At 42.1% G+C, this 26,445-nt stretch overlaps 1 protein-coding gene across 5 annotated transcripts in view; it reads right to left on the bottom strand.

The window, feature by feature from the left end:
* Positions 1–606: 606 nt before the first annotated feature.
* The window catches only part of LOC311055943 (E3 ubiquitin-protein ligase rnf213-alpha-like), a 52,791-nt gene continuing 26,952 nt past the window's right edge, over positions 607–26,445 (bottom strand). For 4 of the 5 annotated variants that reach the window (XM_084072222.1, XM_084072225.1, XM_084072224.1 and 1 more), the window contains 36 exons: positions 26,239–26,358; positions 26,079–26,143; positions 25,390–25,546; positions 25,138–25,279; positions 24,440–24,631; positions 23,630–23,760; positions 23,221–23,378; positions 22,859–23,068; positions 21,626–21,813; positions 20,841–20,961; positions 20,600–20,700; positions 20,301–20,483; positions 19,431–19,597; positions 19,164–19,269; positions 18,939–19,053; positions 18,303–18,510; positions 17,580–17,776; positions 17,085–17,207; positions 16,632–16,742; positions 16,291–16,533; positions 15,457–15,532; positions 14,258–14,292; positions 13,983–14,083; positions 13,548–13,704; positions 12,720–12,894; positions 12,168–12,262; positions 11,336–11,587; positions 10,171–10,303; positions 9,734–9,817; positions 8,983–9,163; positions 6,662–6,863; positions 5,948–6,025; positions 4,874–5,071; positions 3,612–3,701; positions 2,886–3,064; positions 607–1,912 (listed from right to left, as the gene is read on the bottom strand). In XM_084072222.1, coding sequence (XP_083928348.1) covers positions 1,759–1,912; positions 2,886–3,064; positions 3,612–3,701; positions 4,874–5,071; positions 5,948–6,025; positions 6,662–6,863; positions 8,983–9,163; positions 9,734–9,817; positions 10,171–10,303; positions 11,336–11,587; positions 12,168–12,262; positions 12,720–12,894; positions 13,548–13,704; positions 13,983–14,083; positions 14,258–14,292; positions 15,457–15,532; positions 16,291–16,533; positions 16,632–16,742; positions 17,085–17,207; positions 17,580–17,776; positions 18,303–18,510; positions 18,939–19,053; positions 19,164–19,269; positions 19,431–19,597; positions 20,301–20,483; positions 20,600–20,700; positions 20,841–20,961; positions 21,626–21,813; positions 22,859–23,068; positions 23,221–23,378; positions 23,630–23,760; positions 24,440–24,631; positions 25,138–25,279; positions 25,390–25,546; positions 26,079–26,143; positions 26,239–26,358 — 5,228 coding nt within the window. In that variant the 3' untranslated portion in view covers positions 607–1,758. The remainder of the gene's footprint in view (positions 1,913–2,885; positions 3,065–3,611; positions 3,702–4,873; positions 5,072–5,947; positions 6,026–6,661; positions 6,864–8,982; positions 9,164–9,733; positions 9,818–10,170; positions 10,304–11,335; positions 11,588–12,167; positions 12,263–12,719; positions 12,895–13,547; positions 13,705–13,982; positions 14,084–14,257; positions 14,293–15,456; positions 15,533–16,290; positions 16,534–16,631; positions 16,743–17,084; positions 17,208–17,579; positions 17,777–18,302; positions 18,511–18,938; positions 19,054–19,163; positions 19,270–19,430; positions 19,598–20,300; positions 20,484–20,599; positions 20,701–20,840; positions 20,962–21,625; positions 21,814–22,858; positions 23,069–23,220; positions 23,379–23,629; positions 23,761–24,439; positions 24,632–25,137; positions 25,280–25,389; positions 25,547–26,078; positions 26,144–26,238; positions 26,359–26,445) is intronic. The other variant, XM_084072223.1, reaches the window with a different exon arrangement.

The raw sequence follows: 26,445 nt of genomic DNA, 5'->3' as shown, positions 1-26,445 counted from the left end.
AAGAACAATTCAAATAAAAACCTGCCTCTCTATTACTTAACTAACCTACAAAGGTAAGGACCACTAAAGGACCGGTTTTCATTTCAACCTGTCTTCATATAAATCGGTCATCACCTATAAGATGGCACCATTTGTGTCTACATTTTAGGCATTTAGCAGATGCGCTTTATCCAGAGTGACTTACAGTAAGCAAGGTAAACACATACATCATATGTCTATTCCCTCTGTGTCTGAAATCTTGTTTTAAATGACCAAACCTGCCTACCATTGATTGGTAGGCAGGTTTCTGAACGGTCCACAGCCCCCCTCTGAAACGTATTTTTATATTAATTTGGAATCCCCATCAAAGATGTCATTGGTAGGCAGGTTTCTGAACTACCCACTAATGAGACCACCAATGAAATGGTGCCATTTTCTAATGAGCATCCAATATATAAGATAAGGTTGAAAATGGGTGAAGTGCTCCTTTAAGTCAGATATTGGCTCTAAACATCGGTTTTCGATATATTTTCGGTTGAACGCCCAGCCCTACATCACTGGCATGTTTAGTCCATCATTACAGTTTAAAATACACAGCTGAAGCAATAAGACAAACTGAAGCAATAATTGTGGGAGGTACTTATATTGTGTTCAATAATTGCAGTGGTTTATAATGAACATAAAATATATTGGATTCAGAAAAAGAAAACATTTCGTCCAATCAGGAATGTGAAAAAAGCAGCTTTACAGTTGATCAAACTGTTCAATACTTATTGATTGCCAAATGGTAGTTTTATTCGACCTTTAGTTCCCAGAGTTATGACTCCACCATGTGGAGTTGTGCACCTGAGTCAAAGAACAAATTGTCAGAGATGGCAGAGAAATTTACATTCAAGCAAAAAAAGTCCTCTTCAGCATTCAGGCAAACAGTGAACAGTGTTAACTGCCCGGGAAAATAGAAAACAATGTCTAACTACAACAGAACATAAATCCGTTCAGCTCCATACAGAGAAGATACACCATTAAGTAGGAGTCAAAATTCACTTTGGTCGTTCTAAATGTGTATTGCGCTTGTGCAAATGAGCTGGAGGGCGCCCTCAAACTAGCGCCACTTCTCTTTAAAAAAGGCACATCCATTAATACGTTGTGTGAAAATATATATCACTCATCTGTGACAGTTTTCATTTATTGATACGAATGTAAACATTAGCTGTGTGGCGTTTTTGATACAAAGTAAAAAGGGCCACAAAAACAACAACAGAAGGCTTCACACTAACATTCATTAACTAACGCTCGATTCATGTTCCGTCGTACGCAGTCGCGGTGCGACACGCGCGTCACAACGCGTCGCACCGCAACACGTTGAGTGTGTGCACATCGGATACCGTCTCTGTCGGGTGGAAACCTCATTAATGTCCAAAACTGTTACTTTTCAAGATTCCAAAATATCAAAAGTAACAGATCTACAAGCTAGAAACGCGGCGCGAAGACTTGTGGATCTGCTACTTTGGATGCTTTTGTTTGACGCCGTGGTATGATCAAGTACAGGGCGTTGAATTAAGGGAAAAAAACACAGTTAGAATAAATTATGGAGATAAGAGGTTTCTGCGAGACAGCAACGATATGTTTGGGATGCGACGGCCGTCGTACGACGGAGCATAAATCAGGCTTCACAGGTCATCATTGCACTCATCTCGTTCCAGTTTTAAAGCCACCGTAAACCTCCACGCTTCGACGTACTGTGGACAAGCAGATCTGCTCTGGGAAAGAACTCCTCACTCATCTCTGGGTGCGTTCCAGTTTGAAGGCCACGGTAAACCTCCACGCTTCGATGTACTGTGACAAGCAGATCTGCTCTGGGAAGAACTCCTCCACGTCGGGGGGAACGTCCAGGTCTTTACGCTCCAGGTAGGACACCAGCGTGTCTTTCAGGCTGTTTTAAACACATACATCACACACACCGTTAGACATGTTATCACGGTATAAAAGACAACAGCTACTGTATCGCTCACTGTAGGTCAGTGGTTCACCAGCCTTCTTATGCTGCGTTCACACATGCAGCTACAAAGATGCAGTCTACCATTCATTTTCAATGGAAGCCAGCGAAATGAAGATACAAAGATACATCCGTCATTTGTAGCTGCTAAAAAAGCTACACAAAGTTGAGCTGGTTTCAACTTCAGCTACAAAGCTACAAATATGCTGTGTAAGCTGTGTATCTTTGGTAGGTGCCAGTGTGAACGCACAGCATTACGCATGGCAAAAGCCGAGACCCCACCGACACACAAACACAATTCTCAGACATGTTTGACTGTTTAAAAGCGCAGTTCACACCAAGAACGATAACGATAATAAATATGTCCTTTTTAAAAACCGAAGTGGATGGCAGAGTCCACAGACACCACAACTATAACGACGATAGTCGTCATCGATATCGTTTGGATCACTTTCAGAGCAAGTTTATGAACGATAGAAACTCGACGGCCAATAAAAATCTATCAGCAGGTCATCTGGGATGCAACTGGTCTCACTCATCCAAGGATTTGTTATTAACGGAGATGAGGAGACGATTATGAATAGCTAAAGCTAGCTGACATTACCTCAACGCTACAACTCACCTGCTTATAATTAATAATCAGTCAGGTTATCCATATATCCTATAGCATATATCATATTGTATTTCAGCACCACAGAGATCTCTGACGCAGTATTTCGTGCCACTGTTTACAGAATGTCATCGTTCATCAGCATGGACGCTCACATAATTATCGTTATAGTTATCGTGCTGGGTGCAAACAGCCCTAAATCCTATACGCTTCACTGTAAACCCTATATTCCCCACTAGGGGGCAGCCCGGGCACCAGGTTGGGTAATACTGCTGTAATGTTACTGATCCATTGTCTTACCCCCAGTTGGGCCTGTAGGTATCCGGGGCACGAGGGTTCTTGAGCACCAGCAGGAGGAACTCGTGCATCTCCAGTAGAAAGGCATCCACGCTGCCCTTGGCAAAGAACGCCGTCAGCAGCCTGCGTTCCTCCTCGCCCAGGGGATGGCAGTACTCCTCTGAGATCCCTACAAACGGGTCCTGAGGATGTGAAAGCAGGGATTGAAGTCGAAAATAAATGTCAAGACTGAAAACTTTTGTTAGGTCAAGTCCCAGTCTGTGATTTGTGGAACAGCGTGAACGTACCCCCGTGAATTAATTTAACCCATTAAAAACCTGAGGCTGATTCTACAAATGCCTTCTAAATCTAAACCCTTTCTAGTTTTCTTTTTAATCAAAAAATAGCAGATGTACAAGCTTGCAGCTCGGCACGACATGATACGCTGTGAGCTTGACAGCTTGTATATCTGTTATCTTCTAATAGCCAAAGCTAAAATGACAACCAAATGGACCCGTATGGGCCATTTGGTTCCATTTGTACACTCTCAAGAGTTAAAATGAACACCGATTTACTTAGTGTAGATTGGGGTTCCAGAAACACTTTTTTTTAGCTGATGTATAAAAAGGGTTAAAGTGGTTAAACAGATTTTGATGCCATATTAAGTTATTTAGCTTGGATCCCCTGGGGGTCCCTGTCTGGACCCCATTTTGAGGAAGCACTGTTCCAACATGCAGCATGTTGTCTTACCCTCTTGAGGCGGAGCATCTTCTCTGATTTGAGCGACGTCAGGAGCTGCCACAGCGCCACACAGTGGTTCAAACTGCACATGCTCAACGCCTGTGTGCAAAACAATACGGTTTACCTTGTGTCACGCACAGTCAAAGACCAACAACTTTTTGCTCATTTTGAACTAAGCTGTTTACAGAGAGTAAATGCAACACTCATCTGGCAGGAAAAAAGAAAAATAAAGACCATATCATTGCCGTTAGGCATAAACCTTGCATCTCCATATTTCCATATAACTTTGTATATTTCTTTGCATAAATTAATGGCCTACTTTGTCATACAAGAGTGTTGGACAAAAGTAGCAAAAATAGCCAATATACAGATACAAGAGTGTCAGACAAAAGTAGCGAAAATAGCCAATCTATAAGCTCACAAGAAATTGTGAGCTTGTAGATCAGCTATTTTAGATAGTTTTGTGAACGTGAACCTGGTAAAAAGTCTCACTGCGAGTTTTATAGATATTGAATCAATGAAAGGTATTAACAAAGAGTGTGTGACTAAACAACCGTACATTGAATCCATTGGAACCAGTGGTGGAAGAAGAAGTACTCTTAAGTAAAAGTAGCAACACCACAATATAAAAATACTCTCTTACAAGTAAAAGGCCCGTGTTCAAAATGTTACTTGAGTAAAAGTACTAAAATGTTTGAAAATAGCAGATTTACAAGCACAGAACCTGAGCTTGTTATTTTCAAATAGCCTACAGTATGTATAAAATAGGGCTAAAGTGGTTACTGCATATTTTATAATATGATCATTTATATCTACGAAGTAACTAGAAAGTAAAGTTTTCAAATAATCGTAGTGGAGTAAAAGTAAAATATTTTCCTCTGAGATGTAGTGGAGTAGAAGCTTAAGTATAGAAAATTGGAAATACTCCAGTAAAGTACAAAAAAGACCTCAACATTGTACTTAAATACAGTACTTGAGTAAATGTACTTGTTGTTACTTTAAACCACTGATTGGAACACAGGTGTCCGTCCCCCCACCCACCAGTTCCTAGAAAGTAACAGTTTTGGCCATCCAAGGTTTTCCGCCCTCGACAGCATCAACAACAACGCATGGGATAGTATGGGAGGATTCGGGTGAAGATATCGTCTTAACGACAGAGTAGCAAATTAAGGAAGTTCAACGCGGGCCACTGTTTGTCTGAGAGGCTGTGAGAGGCAGCACAAGGCTGAGATAAGGCTGTTTGTGTGTGTGTGTCTGTCTGGCTCTCAGACCTTGAGGATGTGCGGAGGTGTCTGGTCTCCCATCTGCAGCACCTCCTCCAGGTAGCAGGACAGCTGCATGTGGGGCTCTCCCCCGGTCATGGCCAGGAAGCCCAGGGCCACCTCCACCGTGGACAGGGCCTCGCACGCCTCGCTGTAGGACTGCAGCTCCCCGCACAGGGCGGACAAGGTCAGGGTCGCCAGCGGCTCCTGTTTTTGGGATGCCAGACAAGACACACACACACACACACACACACACACACACACACACACGTTGACATATGTTGGTCACTTGTTTTTTTTTGTTGTTTTTTTCTTCGGCTTGTTTTTCTCAACCACAAATGTTTAGAATGTTGTTTAGAGTGGTTCTTAAACTTTTCCAGGTCAAGGACCCCCAAATTGACACTTATTAGCCCGCGGACCCCCATTTGAAAAGATATGCCAGGGACCCCCATAAAAGAAGATTTTTACGGCTCTAGCAGTGATTCTCAACCATTTAAATTTCAAGGACCCTTCAGTTTGACACGCATTAGGCTAAGGACCCCCATTTAATGGCATTTCTATCTCTGGGACCCCAATTTATATTGTAAAATCAATGTTAATTCAACTCTGAGACCAGTTAGGTTAAGGGTCCATTTGGTTCCTAACTATCCATCATTTAGCTGGGGACCCCCTGGAACTCCCTCAAGGACCCCTGGGGGTCCCCGGACCCCACTTTGAGAACCAATGGTTTAGATAGATGCTAGGTTCACTGTCTACCTGGTATCCTAGTCTCTTTGAGGCACTACACGGTTCTCTCTGCCCTCTATTTATGCGATTTTTATTTGAACCATTTGTATTGAGTAGATATAATGCTTACTCCAACTCCATGCTTATTCCGATCAGACTTGTAAGTCGCTATGGATAACAGCATGTGCGAAATGCCTAAATTGCACAGACCAATGGTCAAAAAGGGGGGACCATACATCACTGCACAACGGTGTTGCTTGTCGACAAGGACTGATCTATTCGGCAAGCAACACAGTTGTACTACACAGTATATAAATGAGGCTTAGCACAAAGGTAGAGGAAATAGAACAAACTTACCTGTTTAACTTTGCCTTTCACGTCCTTCAGGATAGTCTCATAGTTGCGGTCATGTCTGTTGACCAGCGTTGGAATGCCCTGCCGTTGAGAAAATGTGGGACATGACATGAAATGACATAACGGACACATCAACCATCACATGAGCACAACAACTATGGCAACAAAGGCAGTGCTCAACTAAGCTGTTACTTATTTCAAAAATAGCTTAAATAGCTGATCTACAAATAGCAAAGGTTATAAGGCATCGCAATGCAGTGCTCGACTCCACCTCAGCCCGTAGCACTTGCCGTAGCCTTGACGACCTTGCAGGCTTATGCAGGCTAAAATGTAACTTAGATAGCATGTTATGTAGACATATGCCAGGTCATTGTTGTCCTGGCATCCTATAGTTTGTATAGTTTCAATGCACAGATTATGGATTTTTTGGGGTTATTCTACGGTTGGACTGAATATTGGTTATTAGTTTATTATTAGATTACTATTTCTATGCATTTGATGTAGTACTTAGTGTTGTCCTTGCTTACTATAAGTCGTTCTGGATTAAATGCCTAAATTGTAAATGCAACACATTGTGACCTTGTCTGCTATTTTCTTTTACAAAAAAAAAAACTAAACTGAATAAAACGCATATTTACTGGCGACCCATTAAAAACTGGTCCGTGACCCATTGTTTTGGGAAGCCCTGTTCTAAGGGGTTGTCCAATAGGCACTCACGTTGAGGGAGATGAGAGGTTTTCCCTGCAGGAAGCGGGTCAGGATCTGTCTCTGGATCTTGGGCAGGTCGTACTCGTGCACGGTCTCCTGGCCTCGCTCCATGCTGTACTGGCTGTTGGACAGGACCAGCGGCAGCAGGTCTCTCTCCGGCTCGTAGCGGATCACGTGCATCTCCGTCAGGTCCGCCGGGCTCACCGTGTAGCTGTGGGACGGGTGCAAGGGACAGGGCAGTCGGTCAATCAATGGACAGTGGTGCTTGTCTACACCAGTGGTTCTCAATCTCTTCAGGCTGTGACACCCCAAAATAATCATATTTGAACAAGGGGACCCCCCAACCTGACAAGCACTTGTAATTGTAGAGTTGAGCCATTACATTTAGTTTGACTCTGTATCGTGAAAACAGCGGATCTATATGCTCACAACGCCTCGCAATGCAAGGCGTTGTGAGCTTACAGATCCGCTATTTCTTTTTTTTAAAATGCCATTTTTTATAGTATAGTTTGTTGGTTACTTTTTACATAGTAATGGTCTTATTATTAGTTCATTTTAGAGGTATTAAAAAGATCTTAAAAGTCCTTAAATTGTCACTTCAGAAATGTGCAGATACCCTGTATATCAGGGGTAGGCAATTGAGATAAGCCTAGGGCCAATATCACTCCCAGACATTCCATCGCGGGCCGGGCCTCCCCGCGAACATGCACAAAATTTTTCGGGTCTAATTCGGGTCTAACTCGGTCTAATTCGGGTCTAATTTGGGTCTAATTCGGTTCTGTTTGACCAATATAAATCAACATTTTTTCCGGTTTAAATATCAGCACAGGCGATTTTTCTGGTGATTTTTTTTTTTCTTCTCCATTTTCCTCTAATCTAGCTGTTTATGTTTATGAGTGTTTATGAGTGCATGATTTCAAAAGTGGGTTCAGGTTCTATGAAATAAGTATTTATAATTATTTTAACATTAATTTTTAATACTTTTTTTATAACACTTTTCAGTAAATCATTCATACTGTATCTTTACTAATATGTGACTGATGGCACCAACAATGTGAACATTAACATAATTAAACCGAATTAAAATCAGACCAAGATAAAAGATGAATCCATTTGATCATGGAGTGCTTGATTTCAGAGTCTCTTGAAACGAGCGCTACATTAGTTATAATTACAATGCGCCATTTACTAACTAAATAAAAAATACATAGGGGGGCGCTCGCTGTTATTTGTTCAGTCTGTCGCTTGATTGCAGAAAACATTTCAGCTGCTGCTAGTGAGCGAGATACAAACAACAACAATGGCGCTATCGAAAAGTTTGAAGAGGAAAGTTGACAGTGAAAACAGAGTGTTTAGAGAGGAGTGGACAGATCGGTATGTGTTCATCTTACCTGGTTTCACGAATGCAAATCCACTGACTTTTTTTCATGTCATTGAGCGAGCGCCGCCCACGTTATACCCCGCTGTCATTCTCTGGGTGCATCCACATATCTCCGTCAAGTTACCGTACGGACGCCGGAAGTCCCATCCACTCCCATGTTAAGTTTAAAACCGGAAGTACCGTTCCGTTTTTTTTTTAACATGGGAGTGGACGGGGCTACCGTCGCGTAGCCAGCGTACCGTTGCACGCTAGCTTACGGACATGTGTGGATGTACCCACTCTCAACATGGAGTAATAGTCATTATTTAGGTGGGGATAGTTTCTGTATTTGGATATAATAGATATAATAGCGGCCTATATGTGAGACTATCGGTCTGATACTGTATAAAAATAAAATCCCTCCCCCCAAAAAAAATCAAAACATTTTTTTCTAAAAAAATATATATTTTTTTTTCCAAAAAAATTAAATTCTCAAAATTATCTCACGGGCCAGATATTATTTCTGGGGGGCCAATCCCGCGGGCCGCCTATTGCCGACCCCTGCTGTATATACTTATACTGTATGTTGGTTTGTTTACCGTTTACTGAGTGAGAAAACAATGTTGCACATTTAGCTAATCATCTGGGGACCCCCCAAAAATCATTTGGGGACCCCCCTGGGGGTCCTGACTCCCAGTTTGGAAACCATTGACTTACAGCACCTTTTAGTTAACTCTGAGAGTGTAACCAAACATTTGTACTCTATTTGTACTCTACCCATTTGTTACAAATGGATCAAATAACACCAAAGACGTTACTTTGTATACTACAGGAAGGGATCATGCAGCATAATTTGAGTCTTTCATCCTAGCCAAAAAATACTAAACAAAAGGTTCATTACAAGTGCTGCTACTATACATGCCATGCAAGCAGTAAGTAGTGCTCATGCATGAGGCAACAGCGCCCTCACCTGGTGGTCTCTCCGGTGTGTTTGTCCACGCAGTAGACCAGCTCGTTGTGCACAGAGATGAGGTAGCTGACCAGAGCTGTGGAGCACAGGCCGGGGCCCTGGCGCCGAGGCAACAGCACTCTGAAGTTACTGTTGAGGTCCAGGTCCCTCTGGCAGAACTCCTCTGGAAGCTTGATCTCACCTGAAAGCATCACATCGACATCAAAGTACAGGATGAGGATCTTTTGCACGGCTTGTTGGATTATCATGTTGTCAAACTGTTTTAAAATCTTTGCTTAAAACTCACTTTTTATTTATTTACCACACATCCATGTAAATGAGCCAGAGTTAGCCAAAAACAAATTTTCATCTGTACTCCCTGAGCAGGCTGTTAAAAAGTGGTGATATAACTATCCATACAAAACAGTATCAATAATGTACAAGACAAGTAAACATAGTACAGGACACAGAATAATTACAGTACGAATAATTACAGTACAATATGAAAAATGACACCAGTGACAAATAGAGCTGATAATTACATGGTTTGGTTTAAGCCATTTCTTACGGTTGAATTTGAAAGTCAAATAATTGGTGGTCTCTCTTAATTCGGTAAGAAGATTCCAGTTTTAATGTTTTTTATTTATCTGCATTGTTTTTATCTACAAGTTTATTTTCTCTTCTTGTGTAAAGCACTTTGTAACACAGTTTTGAGAGGTGCTATACAAATAAAGTTTAGTGTTGTTATAATTATTAGTATTAAGATGTTTACCGTTGTTGGCCAAAGACACCCTGAGCTGGTTCCAGGTGGTCAGGAAGATGTTGATGCGTTTCTCGTACCAGGCTTTCAGTGACGCTGGGTGCAAAATGGAGATGAAACATTGCATTAAAACAAAAACGGTACATGATTCAGCGAGATGAGATTTCATAGGCCTTCATTTTAGATTAAGTGTGAACCCTGAGGAAGGCCGTTGGCCGGAATGCCTGTGTGTGATGATCTGCTGCTGGGGCTACAGCTACACAATAAATAAGAGATCCTAAAAGGACCAAGTGAGTGGTGGTGATCTTTTCAAATACCTATTACGACATGCCCAGAATAGGGAGTGCTAGGGTTCATGTGGTTAAATATGTTGCTACAGTGAGAGGGTTGAGAAGCACTGGTGCAGACCAGACTGTGAAAGTTTAGTTCATGGAGCCATAGGACACTACCTGCTCTGTGACTGTGGAGGAACTCTGCCATGGAGCCATAGGTCACGTCAGTGACGTTCTGGAACTTCTTGACCAAGTCTTTCTGCATGGTGAGGATGTCAGGAAGGAACTTCACCAACCGCAGCTCCGCTTCCTGGTACAAATGACAACAACCAGTTAGTGGTATTAACAAAATGATCGTAGAACCCGCACACTCACAACGCTCCAATACAATTTATTTGACGACGTTTCAAGCCTGGGCTTGGAGCATAAGTGTTCAGGTTCCATTTTCTCTCTATTGTTGTTTTTAACCCAGCACCATACACACATCAATGATGTGTGTATTTCATTTGCTTTTGTATTAAGAAATGATCAACCATCAATTGATACAACTAGTACATTGAGAAATAAAATAGCATTTTAACTGCAAATACAGTACAGACAACGACATATATTTGCCTTCAGCCACACCATAAACAGATCGCTATTTCAATTTGGCCAAAACAGACATAGACATAGAGTAACACTAGCAGGCACGATGTGGGCAAGTGGGCGTTTCATTAATACTGCACAGTGGCCTTCCCCTTCCCCACTGAACACTGCATTGTGATTTGTGCGGCTCGGCTCTGCCATGCAAAGCCTTGTAAACAAATACACTAATTTTAACCCATTAAGACCTGGGGCTAGTTTTCTGAAAAACGTATGTTACTATATCAGTGGTTCTCAAACTTTTTCATGTCAAGGGCAAAATTATATATATTTGGCCACGGACCCCCATCTCAAAATATTTGGTTCCAGGGACCCCCAGAAGCAAAGATTTGAGTTAAATTGTTTTGCTTTAGGCCCGGACCTGGCCTAGAGGTCTGGGCACCTAGGCTCATAACAGCCTGACAGCGCACTGTGGGTTCGAGTCCCGTTCCCGATGGTCCTTGCTGCATGTCTCTCCCTAGCTCTCTCCCCCTGTTTCCTGTCCATCTTACTATGAAACTATAAATAAAGTTTGCTTTAAAAATATGTATACATATTCAAAGATTTCCACAAATTGTCACGACTTTTCAAAAATAGCAGATCTACAAGCTTGAATATCAGCTATTTTTGAATAGCCAAAGTATAAAATCACACAGATGCTTTCCCGGGTTAATCGTCAAGTACAATTTCACGATGGTGACAGAACCCGCTCTCTTACCCTTTGCAGGAACCTCCAGAGGACAGGCAGGGTGTCTTTGCCGTCGTTCTGCTCCACCATGTGGGCGAGGCTCAGCAGAGACACCTTCTCCCTGCAGCTCCACACAGCCGAGCCGTGGATCAGAGAGTCTGTGGGCAGGGAGGCCAGGAAGAGACGGGGGTCCCCGAACACCAGCTTGACCACCGGGTTGGCGGACACCCGAGAGTCCGCTCGGACGAACGCGTTCACGTCCCTCAGCTGTCGGTCCAAGTGCTGGGAATGGAGAGAAGAGGAAAATACGTTCACATTTCCTTTACAAGAGAGGAAAACAACACGTTTTTGTTTTTTTCCCCCTGAGATGAGCAGTTATCGCTCCAAGTAGAACAGTGTCCATGTAATGCGTATATTACAGAATACACAGTAAAATCCTCATGTTAATTTAACTCGGAGAGTGCACTCTCTGAAGGTTAATTTAAAGGGGGTAGTTCACCCAAAAAAATACTTTTTTCCTATCGATTACTCACCCCATGGAGACTTGAATTCATGGATATGTTTTTGTTTTGGTCGCATTCCTAAGTGGTAGCAGTTCCGTATGAAGACACAAAGGAGACTCTTTGTGTCTCCATACAGAACCGCTGCCGGTCATCAAAGTATTGGCTCAGGAATGGGATGAAAACTAAAAAAAATATCCATGAATTTAAGTCTCCATGGGGTGTAGTAGTAGTCGAGTCATTTTGGGGATGAACTATCTCTTTAACTCAGAGAGTGCACTCTCTGAGTTACAAATTGATGCATTAGCAGTGAGGACTTGATTATGTACAAACTGAGTAGGAACTGAGATATTTGTGTTTACCTTGAGCTGGGGTGTGATGACAGAGTTGCTTACACTCAACTCCCAGCCATTTCTGAAGTCTTTGGTGGAGAGCAGGTTGTCATACGGAGCAGGCCCTAAGAGACGAGACGAGAACATATTTCAGTAAAACTCTAGAGCAGATTGTCTAACCTGTATGACACACAGGGTTGGCCCTTGCCTTGTGTGTCTGTGTACTGGTCTCAACCTTTTAAGGCCGGGACCTCCCAAAATAATCATATTTGAACTGGGGACCCCCCACCCTGATAAGCACTTGGAATTGTAGGAGTGGAGACATGACGACACACTTTCAGACGTTTCTATGCGTTTCCCCCGTATTGCATGTTTACATGGAGACGGGAGGAGGAGCATTTTCACAGATTTCCACTCTGGAAGGGGGTTTCACTTTGTTGCGGTTTCAACCTTCCGTTTCCATCTAAACGGAAGGCACATCTGATATTCTAAACGGGGCCTGAGCTGTGATTGGTGTAGCCAGCGTCAGCTGAGTGGTGCAGTTCGCTGTGATTGGTCTACTGTGGGCTAATTGTTTCTTACATTGGGGCGGCTGGCCGGGTTCCAGGAGGCTGCTGAGGAGCAGGTGAACAGTGATGACCATGTCGTCCGTCCCCTTGCCCAGAGATCTGGTCAGGTGCTCCAGGTCCTTCTGCAGGTGACCCAGGAGGAAGACCCCCGGGTCAGGGACCGGAGGCCTGATGATGGCAGAGATGGCCTGGAGACACACACAGACGCATGAGTATAGGTGGATATACCAAGAAATCAACATCATTTTATGACTGTGATGGTGGGCTCTGTGGCAGCGACGCGACACTCAATCTTTCATATCGTCGCTGTCGGGCAGAAGAGTGTCTTAACTTTTAGTGTTTTTTTTGTTGTAAATTAACGCCCTTACGTGACCGCACTACAGAGTCACACAAAAGTAGAAGATCCACAAGCTCGAAACACGGCACAAAGCGACACGTTTTGAGCTTGTAGATCTGCTACTTTTGCTATTTTTTTAAAACTGCCTCTCGCCTACAACAACTGCAGACAATCTTTTTGGCCGATAAAGTATAGATTTTGACCGCGATGGAGGGCCGCCGTCTCAAGCGAACTTGAACCACGAGAGGCACCGCCAAGCGAGCGAGTCACCGTGCCGAACGTTGCAAAGTTCGCTTGAGCCGCCTCAGCGCCGTCCGAGTTATGTACCGATAGGCACAGAATCTTAAATCATGTTTTGGCGAGAACGTTTGTCCCAACTGCCACATAAAGTGGCTACTGGCCACTCACAGCGCGTCCTTGCACAAGTGGTATAGGCTTTGGGATGACGCGTCATGGCGCCCAGCAGCATGGCCACGTGGGTCAGCAGGCGGTAGTGAAACCTACCTGTGTGTCTGTCATGGCGCCCAGCAGCATGGCCATGTGGGTCAGCAGGCGGATCAGGTTGAAGGGCACAGGGGACATGTCCTTGGTGTCCAACATGTCAGGGTTGTCTCTGCGTCTGGGGTCACCTAAGATGTGGCCTGGCTGGGTGCGGTCACCTCTGTTGGAAGAAAATGTATATATCAAAATCGATGAACCAATTAAAACCCGACAGTAATGAACACTTGAACTATGCCGCTCTATAAAAATGTAGCCAGTAAAATCCTCAGTGTTAATTTATACATTGTGGCGTTGTGCGCAAATGGAGCCAAATGGACTCTTACATTTGTACACTACACACTCTCACAGTTAAATTAACACTGAGGATTGTTACTATGTAGTATGCACACGCACAGTATTGCAATTCTGTAATGGAATGATATATTTGACTGTACTTACTGAAACTGAACAGGAACGAATCCTGCGACAGGTCTGTGGTCAGTTCCTCCGATCTCTGCACCACAGTCCATGCAACGACCTCTCTCCATGGGCTGGCCGCACTATAAAAAAACATCAAATTAACATGATTAAACATAAAAAAATAGTTGCTGTCGGGCAGAAACCTCTTATCTCAATATTTTTTACAGTTTTGGACATAATGAGGTTTCCACCCGACAGAGACGAAATAATACTGTGAAAGACCCAAATTAGGATAAATAAATAAATGCACATACCTCGCCAATGGTACACGGGTGACCATTTGGACATGCTGTGGAAAGTAAAAAATAAATAGTGTTTAAAAAGAAGCTCGATTATTTAATCAAGTACTTGGCAGCATCTAACGCTTGGAAAAAGCTACCTGGAACTCCAGGTTGCAAATTGGAGTAAACGGAAGACCAAAAGGAAGATAGAAATTACCGGTAAGCGGATATCTTTGGTCTGTGCACTTAGAAAACCCTTCCATTCAGAAACTATTACCAATTGGAACTAAATCAGGAGGTTTGCTGATGTTTGCCCACATCATCTGCTATATTAGTCTGATATCCTGTCATCCTAAGTTAAACGTTGATTGCTATACTGGGCTTAAAAAAGGGTTTATTTGTGAGGGACAAGGCACAATAAATATATTGTACCAGATATAGTCCCCCAGGCTAGTTTTCATCAGTGGTCCCCGGTTGGGAGTCATCAGTGACATGGTTTGGAGCAGTAACGCATAAACATGATTAAATTGCACAACCTAAACACACAACTTAACCTACAACAAAATAATATGTCAATTACTTTCAGCCAGTTATTTTAGACGTAATTTAACATTACGTACTGCACTCTGACACCCATCGACAAGTTGTTCCACATCCCAGCTGCTCAACTGAACTTTGCGTGGACTGACATTTAAAACAACAGTGCCCTCTAGTGGAGGCTAAGTAGCTTAACCACATGAACCCTAGAGCAGTGGTTCTCAAACTTTTACATGTCAAGGACCCCCAAAATGATATGTATTTGGCCGCGGACCCCCATCTAAAAATATTTTGTTCCGGGGACCCCCAGAAGCAAAGATTTGAGTTACAAATGTTCGCTTTAAAAAAACATATATTCAAAGATTTGCACAAATTTTCAAGATTTTTCAAAAATAGCAGATCTACAAGCTCATAGTGCGGCACTCGGTGCCGCGCTATGAGCTTGTATATCTGCTATTTTTGAATAGCCAAAGTATAAAAGGTTAAAATTATGCTGATACTATATTTACACATTTTGCTGGGTACCCCCTGGAACCCCCTCAAGTACCCCTGGGGGTCCCCGGACCCACTTTGAGAACCAAGGCCCTAGAGTGTCTCTATTCTGGGCATGTCCATAATATGTGAACATGCGGCGAAGGTTGCAACACGACACGTTGTGAGCTTGTAGATCAGCTGTTCATTTGTCTGATACTCACAGTACCACAGTAAGGGACCCAGGGCCTGGTGAGCAACTGCCAACATGTCCTCTGGCATGGTGGGTAAGAAGGCTCTCTGTAAGAAAAACACACAGATAAATACATTCAGTTTTCTTAAAAATGGACGGTGGTGGAAAAAGTACTACAAGTAAAAGTCCGGAATTTACTTGAAAAAAAAAGTAAAAGTACAAAAGTATTGGCATCAAAATGTACTTAAAGTGGCCTAGACCGTGGCGGTCTAGGCACCCTGGTTGCAAATCCTTAATAGCAGTGTGCCGCGGGTTCGCGTCCCGTTCCCGTCGGCCTTTCCTGCATGTCTTCCCCCCATCTCTCTCCCCATTCTTCCTGTCAGACTACTTTCCCTGTCCCTCTCCAATAAAAACAATAAAAAAATACCAAAAACAAATCTTTAAAAAAAAAAAAATGTACTTAAAGTACCAAAAGTAGAAAGTACTCTTTATGCAGAATGTCCCATTTCAAGTGTATACAAATCATTTGAAAATAGCAGATCTACAAGCTCACAATGCATCGCGATGCGAAATGTATATAGGGCTGAAGTGGTTAATGTATGTTTTGTAATAATAATCAAAATCTACAAAGTAACTAGTAACTAAAGTTTTCAAATAATTGTAGCGGAGTGAAAGTACAATATTTTCCTCAGAGACGTAGTGGAGTAGAAGTAAAAGTATAAAAAATTTGAAATACTCCAGTAAAGTAAAAGTACCCTCAAAATTGTACTTAAGTACAGTACTTGAGTAAATGTACTTAGTTACTTTACACCACTGCTTAAAAATGTACGGTGGGGAGGTCAAAGGGCCTGGCAGTGCACGTTACCTGCATGTTGGTTGGCGACAGAGCCAGCTGTTGAAGGGGAAAAAGGACACCCTGATTCCAACAGAGCAAGACGGCTGCCAGGTGAACGGTCAGCTCCACCATCACACAGTTGCTGCCAGAGGCCCCGGGATGAGCGGTCAGCGGCCCCATCTGGTTGCTCACCAGGGCCTGGGCGAAGGCCTTTACCTGGGGGCTGGCCAGTGCCTTGGAATCCTGGATGTACGCCAGCAGGATTTGGCATTGCTGTGGGGTACGAAACAAGAACAAAAAAAAACATTATAAAAATGGGTCTTGAGAGACTAAATTAGAAGTTATCGAAATATCCTTATGTGGGGTTTTACCTCAGGTTTGGGATGCGAGCCTGCGCGGACGTCTCTATAAAGAGAAGTGACTTCTCTGTACAGCGCTAAAAGCAGGTAAACGGTCTTCTGTTGCGGTGAGCATTTACACCCCTACAGGAATAGAAAACGATAATTGAGTCACTTTGCAGACAAAAAAAACAAAACAGGTATCTCTCTCTCTCTACTATCTCTCCTCTGTCTCTCTCCTCTCTCCCTCTCTCTTTACCCCCCCTAACAAGGCCAAGGCAGATGGCTGCCCACCTTAGTGTCTGGGTCTACCTGACATTTTCTCAGGGGAGTTTTTCATTCAAAAATGCTTGCTCAGGCTTGGAAAATCAGTCAGTTGCCTGCTCTATTTTATGCAAAGCATTTAGAGATGACGGGCTGTGATTTAGCGCTAAAATAAAATTGATTTGCATTAAATTGATACATACAGTACAAAAATCACAGTACCTCACAGATCTTGTCCAGTGTGTTTGCTTTTCCTTTGATCACCACCTGGGCAACAGCATCTCTGATTGTCTTGTAGTCCTCTCCACACACCAGAAACTGGTCTATGGGCGTGTCTTCTTGACTCTTGGAAGGAAAGTGTAACAGAAGTTTTTGATGAACATGAAATATAAGTAACCTAACCCACTAAAACCGGGAAAGCATCTGTGTCTATTTTTTTTATAGAAGATATACAAGCTCACATCTGCTATTTTTGAGAAATCTTGAAAATGTGTGCACATCTTTGAATATATATATATTTTTAAAGCGAACATCTTTAACTCAAATATTTGAGTCCTTGACATGACAAAGTTTGAGCACCACTGATATATAGCAACATACGTTTGTCAGAAAACTGTTAAGATTTAGAAGACATTTTTAGAAACGGCCTCAGGTCTTAATGGGATAATCAGCCTGTTTCTTCAAACTGCACCACAGGAGCTATAATGTAGAATGTACCTGCTGCAGGACTTCATCAGGGAACAGCCAGTGCACATCATCCACTTTGAGGAGTTTCTGCACAAACTCCACTCCATGCTGGCTGCAGATCTTTCGTATCAGGTAGATGCGGTACCAGTCGTTCCCACTGCGTCTGCAAAGATCCACCACGCTGGACAGGAAGGTTGTTTTTGCATCCTGACGGTTCTCCTGGACTCCTGTTGGGAGGACAAGAACAATTAGTTTGAATTATCAAGAAGGATTATTCTATTGGTTACTTTTTCGATTCATCGAATGATCGAGTAGCGTGTTTTTAAATATTCTTTATATGTCAATGAATCGATTAACCACTTAGGCCATATCTTATACTTCGTCTTACAACATTATCATCGTGCAAAAATAGATGATCTATTCTACGAGCTCACACAATGCGCAGGTTTTTGACATTTCTTTGACGTTTTTAACCTATAATGGCATGCCCAACATAGGGATCGATTACTAACATAATTAGATTATTAAATAATCAATTAAATCGATTAGTTCGATTAACTATTGCACCCCTACAGCAATGAGATGACAGCATGCATCCACCGGCATGTCACGTATTGTGCATGGGAACACAGAAACATTGCAATCAATCACAAGTGCACAAACTCTAACAATTAAAAAATAATGGAAATCAAGAAATGTGTTGTTATTTGTGATATATAAACAATAATAATAATTGCATCAAGGTTTACACACCTATAGCAGTCAGTTTGGACACGAGCAGGTCAGCAGCCATGTCCAGGCACATTCGCACCCTGGCCACCTGTTGCAGGTACTCTACAGTGGCTGCAGGAGCAGAGACGGGCTCTGAGAGCAGATAGTCCATCAGAAAGTTCCTCTCTGGCTGCAAGCTGGCCTGCTGCTCTGCTACAGTGTGGGACTGCAGCCTCTCAAACATGGAGTCCTAGATCAGTGCAGAAAGTGGCACATAGAAGTGAATTCATACTTTTTGAATCTTTATAGGGCTGTGACTATCAATTATCTTCTTAGCGATTATTCCATCGATTACTGTTTCGATGAATCAAAAAAATCAAGAACTTTGGATAAAAAAAAGTATACGTCAACGGACCAAGGAAAAAAAAAATCGAATTGATTTATTATAATTGACTACATTGATTAGTCTGATTAAAAACGTAATCCCTATGTTATACCGATCCACTACAAGCTCACAATGCGTCACGATATGATGTGTTGTGAGCTTGTAGAGCTGCTATTTTTGCGTATGTTTGAAAATCAATTATATGTGATTAAAATCATCTTTTTTTTGTATGATCTATTAAATCGATTCGTTCAATTAACTGTTGCACCCCTATACCTATATTATGTGCCTACCTCCAAGCAGTTGATGTACAAGGAGTACAGCTCAGTTTTGTCAGACACCTCCAAGATGTTGCTCTGCTCAACTGACGTCAGATGTTGCTGCAGGTAGCCTTTCACCTCGTCAAAGCTGTAAAAAAAAGTGTACACGAAGTTTACACAAAGTTGAAAGTTTAAATCGTGTTAAGCCCTGGGCATAGGCTAACCCAGGTCACCAACGTGCACATGGAATCACTGTACCTGTACTTCAGCAACAGCTTGAGGACCACCGAGCGAACCACGGGATTCTTATCCACCGAGTCGTTAAAGGGAGACAGCGCTTTTGTCAGAATCTGGCGATTATTACCTTTAAAAAACAAAACAAAAACACTATATCAACAGAACACATACTGTACACATATAACATGTATGTTATGCATGTGTATGTATAAGATTTGACTGTACTGTTAAACTATTCAATCAATAAAGCAAAATACTCTGTATTTATCCATTCATAACTAAGGACACCTCTGACAATGCGGATCTGGGGAACTTCCACCATGAGGAAGGACAGGAGGTGGTGGATGATGGCTGGACAGGGAGGAGAGTTGTCCTTGAAGCACATAGTGGACACCAGGTCTATGAAGAACGCGTTGCACTGCTTCCTGAACTGACCATGCTGGCTGATGAGAATCCTGCAGTAAAGGAGGACAAGTTGGCGAACTTTGCGTTATTTAAGTTCCCATGAAATCTAAATACAGTAGATGTTTCAGAGAATTTATCATGTGTGTGCCATTCCAGTCTTTTCTCTACAGAATGCCATTCCAATAGCGTCTGTCCTTGTAACCATACTTTGAGGGTACGAAATGTTGGTTTATTTAAATGTTGATGTGTTTATATGATGAGTCTATGTTATCTGTTTGTCATGTCAATGAAATGAACGTCAGCTCTGCATTAAAGCTGCAATTTATAAGATTTAAGCCGTAGTGCTTTGAGTTTCAGCCAGTACTACTTGTCAACCACTAGTGTTCCTACGAACACTAGTGGTCTACATTTCAGTCTACATTTCTCAATAGAAGAGCATGGGGAGACCAACTCCAATCACAGACGTTTAGTTACATTGTATTAACATACTCTGCCGTAAAGATTGGTCAAAATAACATTTTATTCACTAAGAAACATTCCAGATTCAGTTTTAAGTCTATATTCAAGTTGATATTTTGCCTTGACCTCCATTTGATGGGGGCTTTAAATTGAAGAATATTTAGGATTAACCATTTTGAATCTGTGCTTTGATCTCTTTTTAGTTTTTATTTTAGTTTTTACTTATTAAGAAAAATTGAGTGAAAAGCAGGTTCATGGGTCTCAATACGTTTTCCATAAAAGTGTTTACTGTACCTCAGATCTTCTGAGGGTGTCATGGGATAGTCATCGGCAACAGGCTGCATGCAGAGGGGACAGTACATCTGACCAGGGGTCAGCCACTGTTTGATACAGGCCATGCAGTAGACGTGTCCACAGGAGAGGCTTAGGGGGTCCCGGGGGTCCCCCATACACACTGGGCACATTTGGATCCCAAACCTGGACGAGACAGGCACACAACACACATACAGTACAGTGTAGAATCCCAGTCCACAAGCACAACACAGGGCAAGAAAGATATGGATACAAGTTAAGAGATAAAGATCAATCCATACCTGAAGATGTGTTCCACTGCTCCGTCTTTACAGGCTTTGAGAATAGTAATCACTGCCTCAAATGCCTGCTGCGTTTTGAGGTCTGAGTTCTTCTCCAGCACCTGGATCGGATGACAAGTCAGAGGTAACAATGTCAGTACGAATGCACAAGCACATTTTTGGGTCGTTACCTATCCGACATGGAAAACAAGGTACACTAAAAATCTATTTGTACACCGTTTGTGATCAGAGCAACACCGACCTGGCCGAGTCCTCGCGTGTGCTCTAACACCACGGGTGTCAGCCGCCTCTCCACCGCCTCGATGCCCAGCAACAGGTGCTCCACAAACAGAGACAAGGAGAAGATCCGGTTCCATCCGCTCCTAAAACGGAACCGCAACAGAATTTAGATTGGAAAACGACCGTCAAACTCAATGCTACATCTAATATAATGAATGCAATTTATTTTCATCACAAATTGTTCCATTTGAAAAAATATTTCTAGTGCTGCAACAGTCTAATAGATTACATTGATTATAAAAAAAAAATGATAGATCATTTTATAAAATAATCGATTAAAACGGTGGTCAGTAGCCAGCTCATTGGTGCATGAATCGGCTGCCCCGGGGCTAAAATGATTGACAGACAGATCTAACCAATCCGAACGAGAGGAACCCTCATTGGTTAGTCGCCCCTGGGCACCATCATTTCTGTACCAATGGCAGAGCTTCTCACAGATAACAGAATAGTTTGAGGCAGACTGCGGCCCCTAGAAGTGTCACAGAGACTCGATTTTTAGGGAGCATTGTTTGCTGTTTGAATATAATAAAATAACATTTAAAAATAAAAATACAAAAATCGCCAAAGAAGAAATCAACAAAAAATGCTTATATCAGCTATAATGGAATCGTTATGAAAAAAAAATAATATATATATATATAAAAAACACACACACGCTACTCAATTAATCAAATAAGTAATTGATTGAATAATCACTAAGAAATAAATTGATAGTTTCAGCCCTAAATCGTTCAAGTTGACACTCACTGGACCCTGCGGACCATGTCCCTGCTCCTGGCTCCATAGTGTCTCATGCTGTCTTCAGAGAGGATCAGTTCAATGGGAACTTGGAGCTTCTTGACCTGCCTGAGCCAGGCCTGCCTCTGGGCATCAGTGTTCAGGTCCAGGGGCTCCAGGTATTCCAGGCAGGCCACAGCGGCGTACACATCTAGCATCTACGAGGAGGAGGCAGAGGGAATACGGTCAAAAGACACCTCAGATCAAAGTCAAATACTGCAACAGAAACATTCATATTCGGGAGGGACTGTACAAAAACTAGAGTTGTTCCGATACTAGTGTTGGAAATACTGCCGATACAGCCTAAAATGTGACATTGGGTATCGGCGAATACTTAAGTCTATGTACCGATTCTACACTGCGAAATCGGAATTTTATTTTACATTCTAAATGTTTACTTTTTAACTTGATGTGGCTGAATTGTTGTCCCAGTTGTTAGAATAAAACATGGTGAAGCAGCATTTTATCATAATGTGCCACAGACCTGGCATAACCTCCCATTTGATATTAAACAAGCCTCTGGTATTTACTGTTGCATTCTTAATTGTAAATTGTGATTAGAATGGGTTAGAACTTTGCATTGCCCTGGTGTATAAAAGGTGTTTTACAATAGGGTTGTCCGATATTGGCTTTTTTACCGATAACCGATATACCGATATTGTCCAACTCTTAATTACCGATACCGATATCAACCGATACCGATATATGCGGGGATTACTGTGATTAGGGTAAGCTCAAATTTCATATCACACACACCATACAGTAAGAACTCCTGTAACTTATTTTAAAAAATACGTTTTTTTTTCAAAAACCGATACCGATATTTTCCGATATCGATTTTTATGCTAATATCGGCCGATAATATCGGGAGGCCGATAATATCGAACATCCCTATTTTACAAATAAAGTTGTGTTGCTTTACTGTTCCTGTACTATTTCTTAAATTGTGGCAGCACTTTAAATTTAAATGAATTGTTATTTAGTTATAGATTTAGCTATTTATATATTTTTCAGTTATGACTGACTCAAACTAGATCAAATTAAGTTCTATGGTATTGATATGGGTTCAACCTGAGCAAGCAATGATAGCATTGTTGGGGGGGATGGTTTCAGAACATCTCTAAAAAAAACATAAAAAACAGTCTCAAATGCATTGATATTTCAAACAGAATAATATTTAAAAACAGCTATTTTGAGGCTTACGAGCTCCATCCCCTCTCTGGCATGGGTGTTTCTCAGGAGGGCCTGTGCCATCGTAGTTTCAATGCTGAGCATCCTGGAGAGGTTCTGCAGTCGGTTTTTGAACTCGTGGTAGGCAGCATGGACCCATGGCAGAGATATCAGCTCTTTATCTGTGGCATTGAGGCGCAGTCGCAGCTCATTGACACCACACTTTAAGGCACCGCACAGGAGCTGCCATGGGGACAAAGTATGAAATAACAAATTCATAATAAAACTCAAAACGATTATTATTAGATACCTTATCAATGACCTTAATGAACTTCTGATTGACGGAACAGTGTTGCCATCACTAGAAATATGAATGGAATAACGAAATGAATTACCTGGACATCTCCCTCGCCAGTAACGTTCATGGTCATGGAGACGAAATCCTGCAGGTATCGATGGAAAAACTCCATCTGCGTTTCGGCGTCTGCTTTTGCAATGTATCTGCCAAGTGGAGTCTTCCCAAAGAACTCTTCAAACTGAGTTTGGGTTTGGCCTAGTGGACACATGAGGTCAGTACATGATGAAAAAAAACATGAGATGGTTATATTATTAAAATAATTACATTATTAAAAGACTTTGTTGAATGCTCGATTTTGATTGATCAATATGTTCTTTCTGTTATTGAAACAGTCTGCAAATCAGGAAATAACAGACTGCTGGTCTGTCTCTGCTCTAATTATTCTTAGGATTTCGTTCGAAAGTAGCCATGTCGTAAGTGTGATTTGTGACATTTTGATCAAATACCTTCATGTTGAAGGGCGTGAACCCAGAGCTCATCGAGGTAGTCCTTGATCCTCCAGCTGAAAGGCATGCTGCAGCCCATGTTCTGGTCCAGGCTCATGTACCTCTGTACAAGGATGGTCCTCGTCTCTGAGCTGTGACACATGTACAGAGACAGAAGGATGGAGATGAGAGTGATGAGGAGAGGGGAAAAAGGATAGACTCTATCCTTTGTTGCATTTTGGTATGCTCTATCCGACAAAAATGCATAAATAGACGAGATCATATGTAGACGCAGATAAGTAAATGATAATTGGTCTGGGAACCTTCTGATTCCCAAGCGACGTAGCTCTACCCCTCCTGAGCCTGTAGACATACTGTATGAATGCTGAAGAGATCTGCTCGTCGGCAAGTATAGATCAGTGTTCAGACCAATGGCTCTCAACCTTTTCAGGTCATGACCCCCCAAAAGAATCATTTGAACTAGGGACCCCCCACCCTGACAAGCACTTGGAATTGTAGGAGTTGAGGCATTCAATTTAGTTTTACTCGGTTCCACAGATAAATATTGTGAGCTTGTAGATCTGAGCTTGTAGAGATTGTACATTTTCACAATTGTTGCCTCTTTCTTATATTATTTGACAATTCGGCCAATGTTTGACCAGTTTTTATAGTATAGTTTGTTGATTACTTTTGATAATAATCTAATCTTTTTCTTTTGTTATTAAAAGTCCTTAAATTGTCACTTCACTGACAACCCCCCAAAATCATGTGGGGGGTCCCCCCTAGGGGGCCCGACCGACAGGTTGAGAACCACTGCTTTAGACCATTTACCTGTGGTCCAGCGTCATGGATGGGACCTCCAACAGTTTGTCGTTGCCAAAGATATCCAACCACAGCTTCTTCACAGGTTCACCCGAGTTGGTGTCTAGCAGGAGATCCAGGTTTTGATCACGGTCGACGATGGAGACCAGCTGGGCCAGGAAAGGAACGACGGCAGCTTGGACACGCTTCCATAGGGTGTGTCTGTCAACGGTCCAAATAGTGTTACAATGAATATTTGCGATCTTAGAATGATGAAGAAACAGTCACATGTTGCTGACCCTCTGTATGCTGTATTAACCCATTAAGACCTGAGGCCGATTATAAAAGTGTTTTGTGAAAAACTTATGTTGCTATGTCAGTGTTTCTCAAACATTTTCATGTCAAGGACCCCCAAAATTATATGTATTTGGCCGCCGACCCGCATCTCAAAATATTTTGTTCCAGGGACCCCCAGAAGTAAAGATTATAGTTACAAATGTTAGCTTTAAAAGAACATTATATTCAAAATCATGATTAAAAAAAAATAGCAGATCTACAAACTCGCAGCGTGGCACAAAGTGATGCGCTGTGAGCTTGTATATCTGCTATTTTTCGAATAGCCAAGTATAAAATAATGGTTAAAGTGGTTTCAATCTAAAATGACACAGATGCTTTCCTGATTTCTTTTTTTTTCTCTCCATTGTGTATTATGTGACAATAGCACTCACCTGAATGTCCCGCCTTCCTGCAATGCATCGATGTTGGACGCCTCCTTAATGACCCAGTTGCTTTTGATGGTTGAGAAAGTGTTGCCGTCGTGAGCAACCAATGACGAGTGAAGGCGCCTCTTCACCATTCTCAGAAACTCCGCTGATGAGAATAATGAAACGCAGAATAATGATACGATTGGTGCCGTAATGGCCTGGACCAGAGAAGAGAAGAAAATACAAGACCCTGCCAAACAAAGAGACTCGTATTACCATTGATTTCCTCATGGTCATTAAGTAGAGTGAGCAGGAGCTCCACTCTTCTTGTGCTGCGGAAGCCACTGTCCACCTGGTCCCTCAGCATTCCCACAGCGTTCTGCACACAGCTCCGCACTAGTCCTGTGGTGTCCAGGATATTCTCACAGCCCTGCTAGCAGAAGGTACCAGAGGTTTTCCAGAGAAACTAGCAACACTTCACATAAAAATATGTACTGTACTGTAGGTACGGTATATCAGTGGTTCCTTAACTGGGGGTCCCCAGATGATTAGCTTAATGTCCAACATAGTTTTCTTACTGAACAGTAAACAAACATACAGTATACTGTAAGTGTATAGAGGGTACCTGCACGTTTCTAAAGTGACCTTTTAAGGCTTTTTTAAGGCTATAAAACAAACTACACAATAAAAATATGTCAAATATTAGCTAAGAAAAAGGCAAAAAAAATAAAATAGCTGATCTACATGCACACAACGCCTTGCGTTGTCTGCATGTAGATCAGCTATTTTCACATGATTTATCTGTGGAACCGAGTCAAGCTAAATGCAATGCCTCAACTCCTACAGTGTTTGTCAGGGTGGGGGGTCCCCAGTTTGCATATGATTATTTTGGGGGGTCGCCGCCTGAAAAGGTTGAGAACCACTGCTGTACATGAAGACTTTTACAACATGTGTGTCTCACTTACAGAACGGCCTGCAGGCTCCTCTTCGGATTGCTCTGTCTCAGAGTACAAGTCATCTACTTCCATAGCTGTATAAAATATCACATTTGTTATTTTAGGCCCCATGTTTACCGTTAAGATACTTCAACCAACAAGAAGATATGTTTTAATCAATAGTTTCTACCTTCAGGCTGAACCTTTTCTTCAAATAGTTGACTGATTGCCAGATTTTGCAAGGCTTTGATATCAGACACGATATCCTTCGATCTTCTGAGGTCGTCAATATGCACTGAACTCCAGGGGCCTGTAAAGGTTAAAGCAGTTCATATAATCGATCACAAATTTTCTTGACGCTTGGATGACAGGGAATTCAGTCAAGTCATGTTGCTCT

The sequence above is a fragment of the Gymnoscopelus microlampas genome, assembly GCF_963454915.1.
Source record: "Gymnoscopelus microlampas genome assembly, chromosome: 11".
Taxonomy (NCBI): Eukaryota; Metazoa; Chordata; class Actinopteri; order Myctophiformes; family Myctophidae; genus Gymnoscopelus; species Gymnoscopelus microlampas.
Note: the sequence above shows the minus strand (reverse complement) of the source record. Positions and strands in the feature narration are given on the sequence as shown.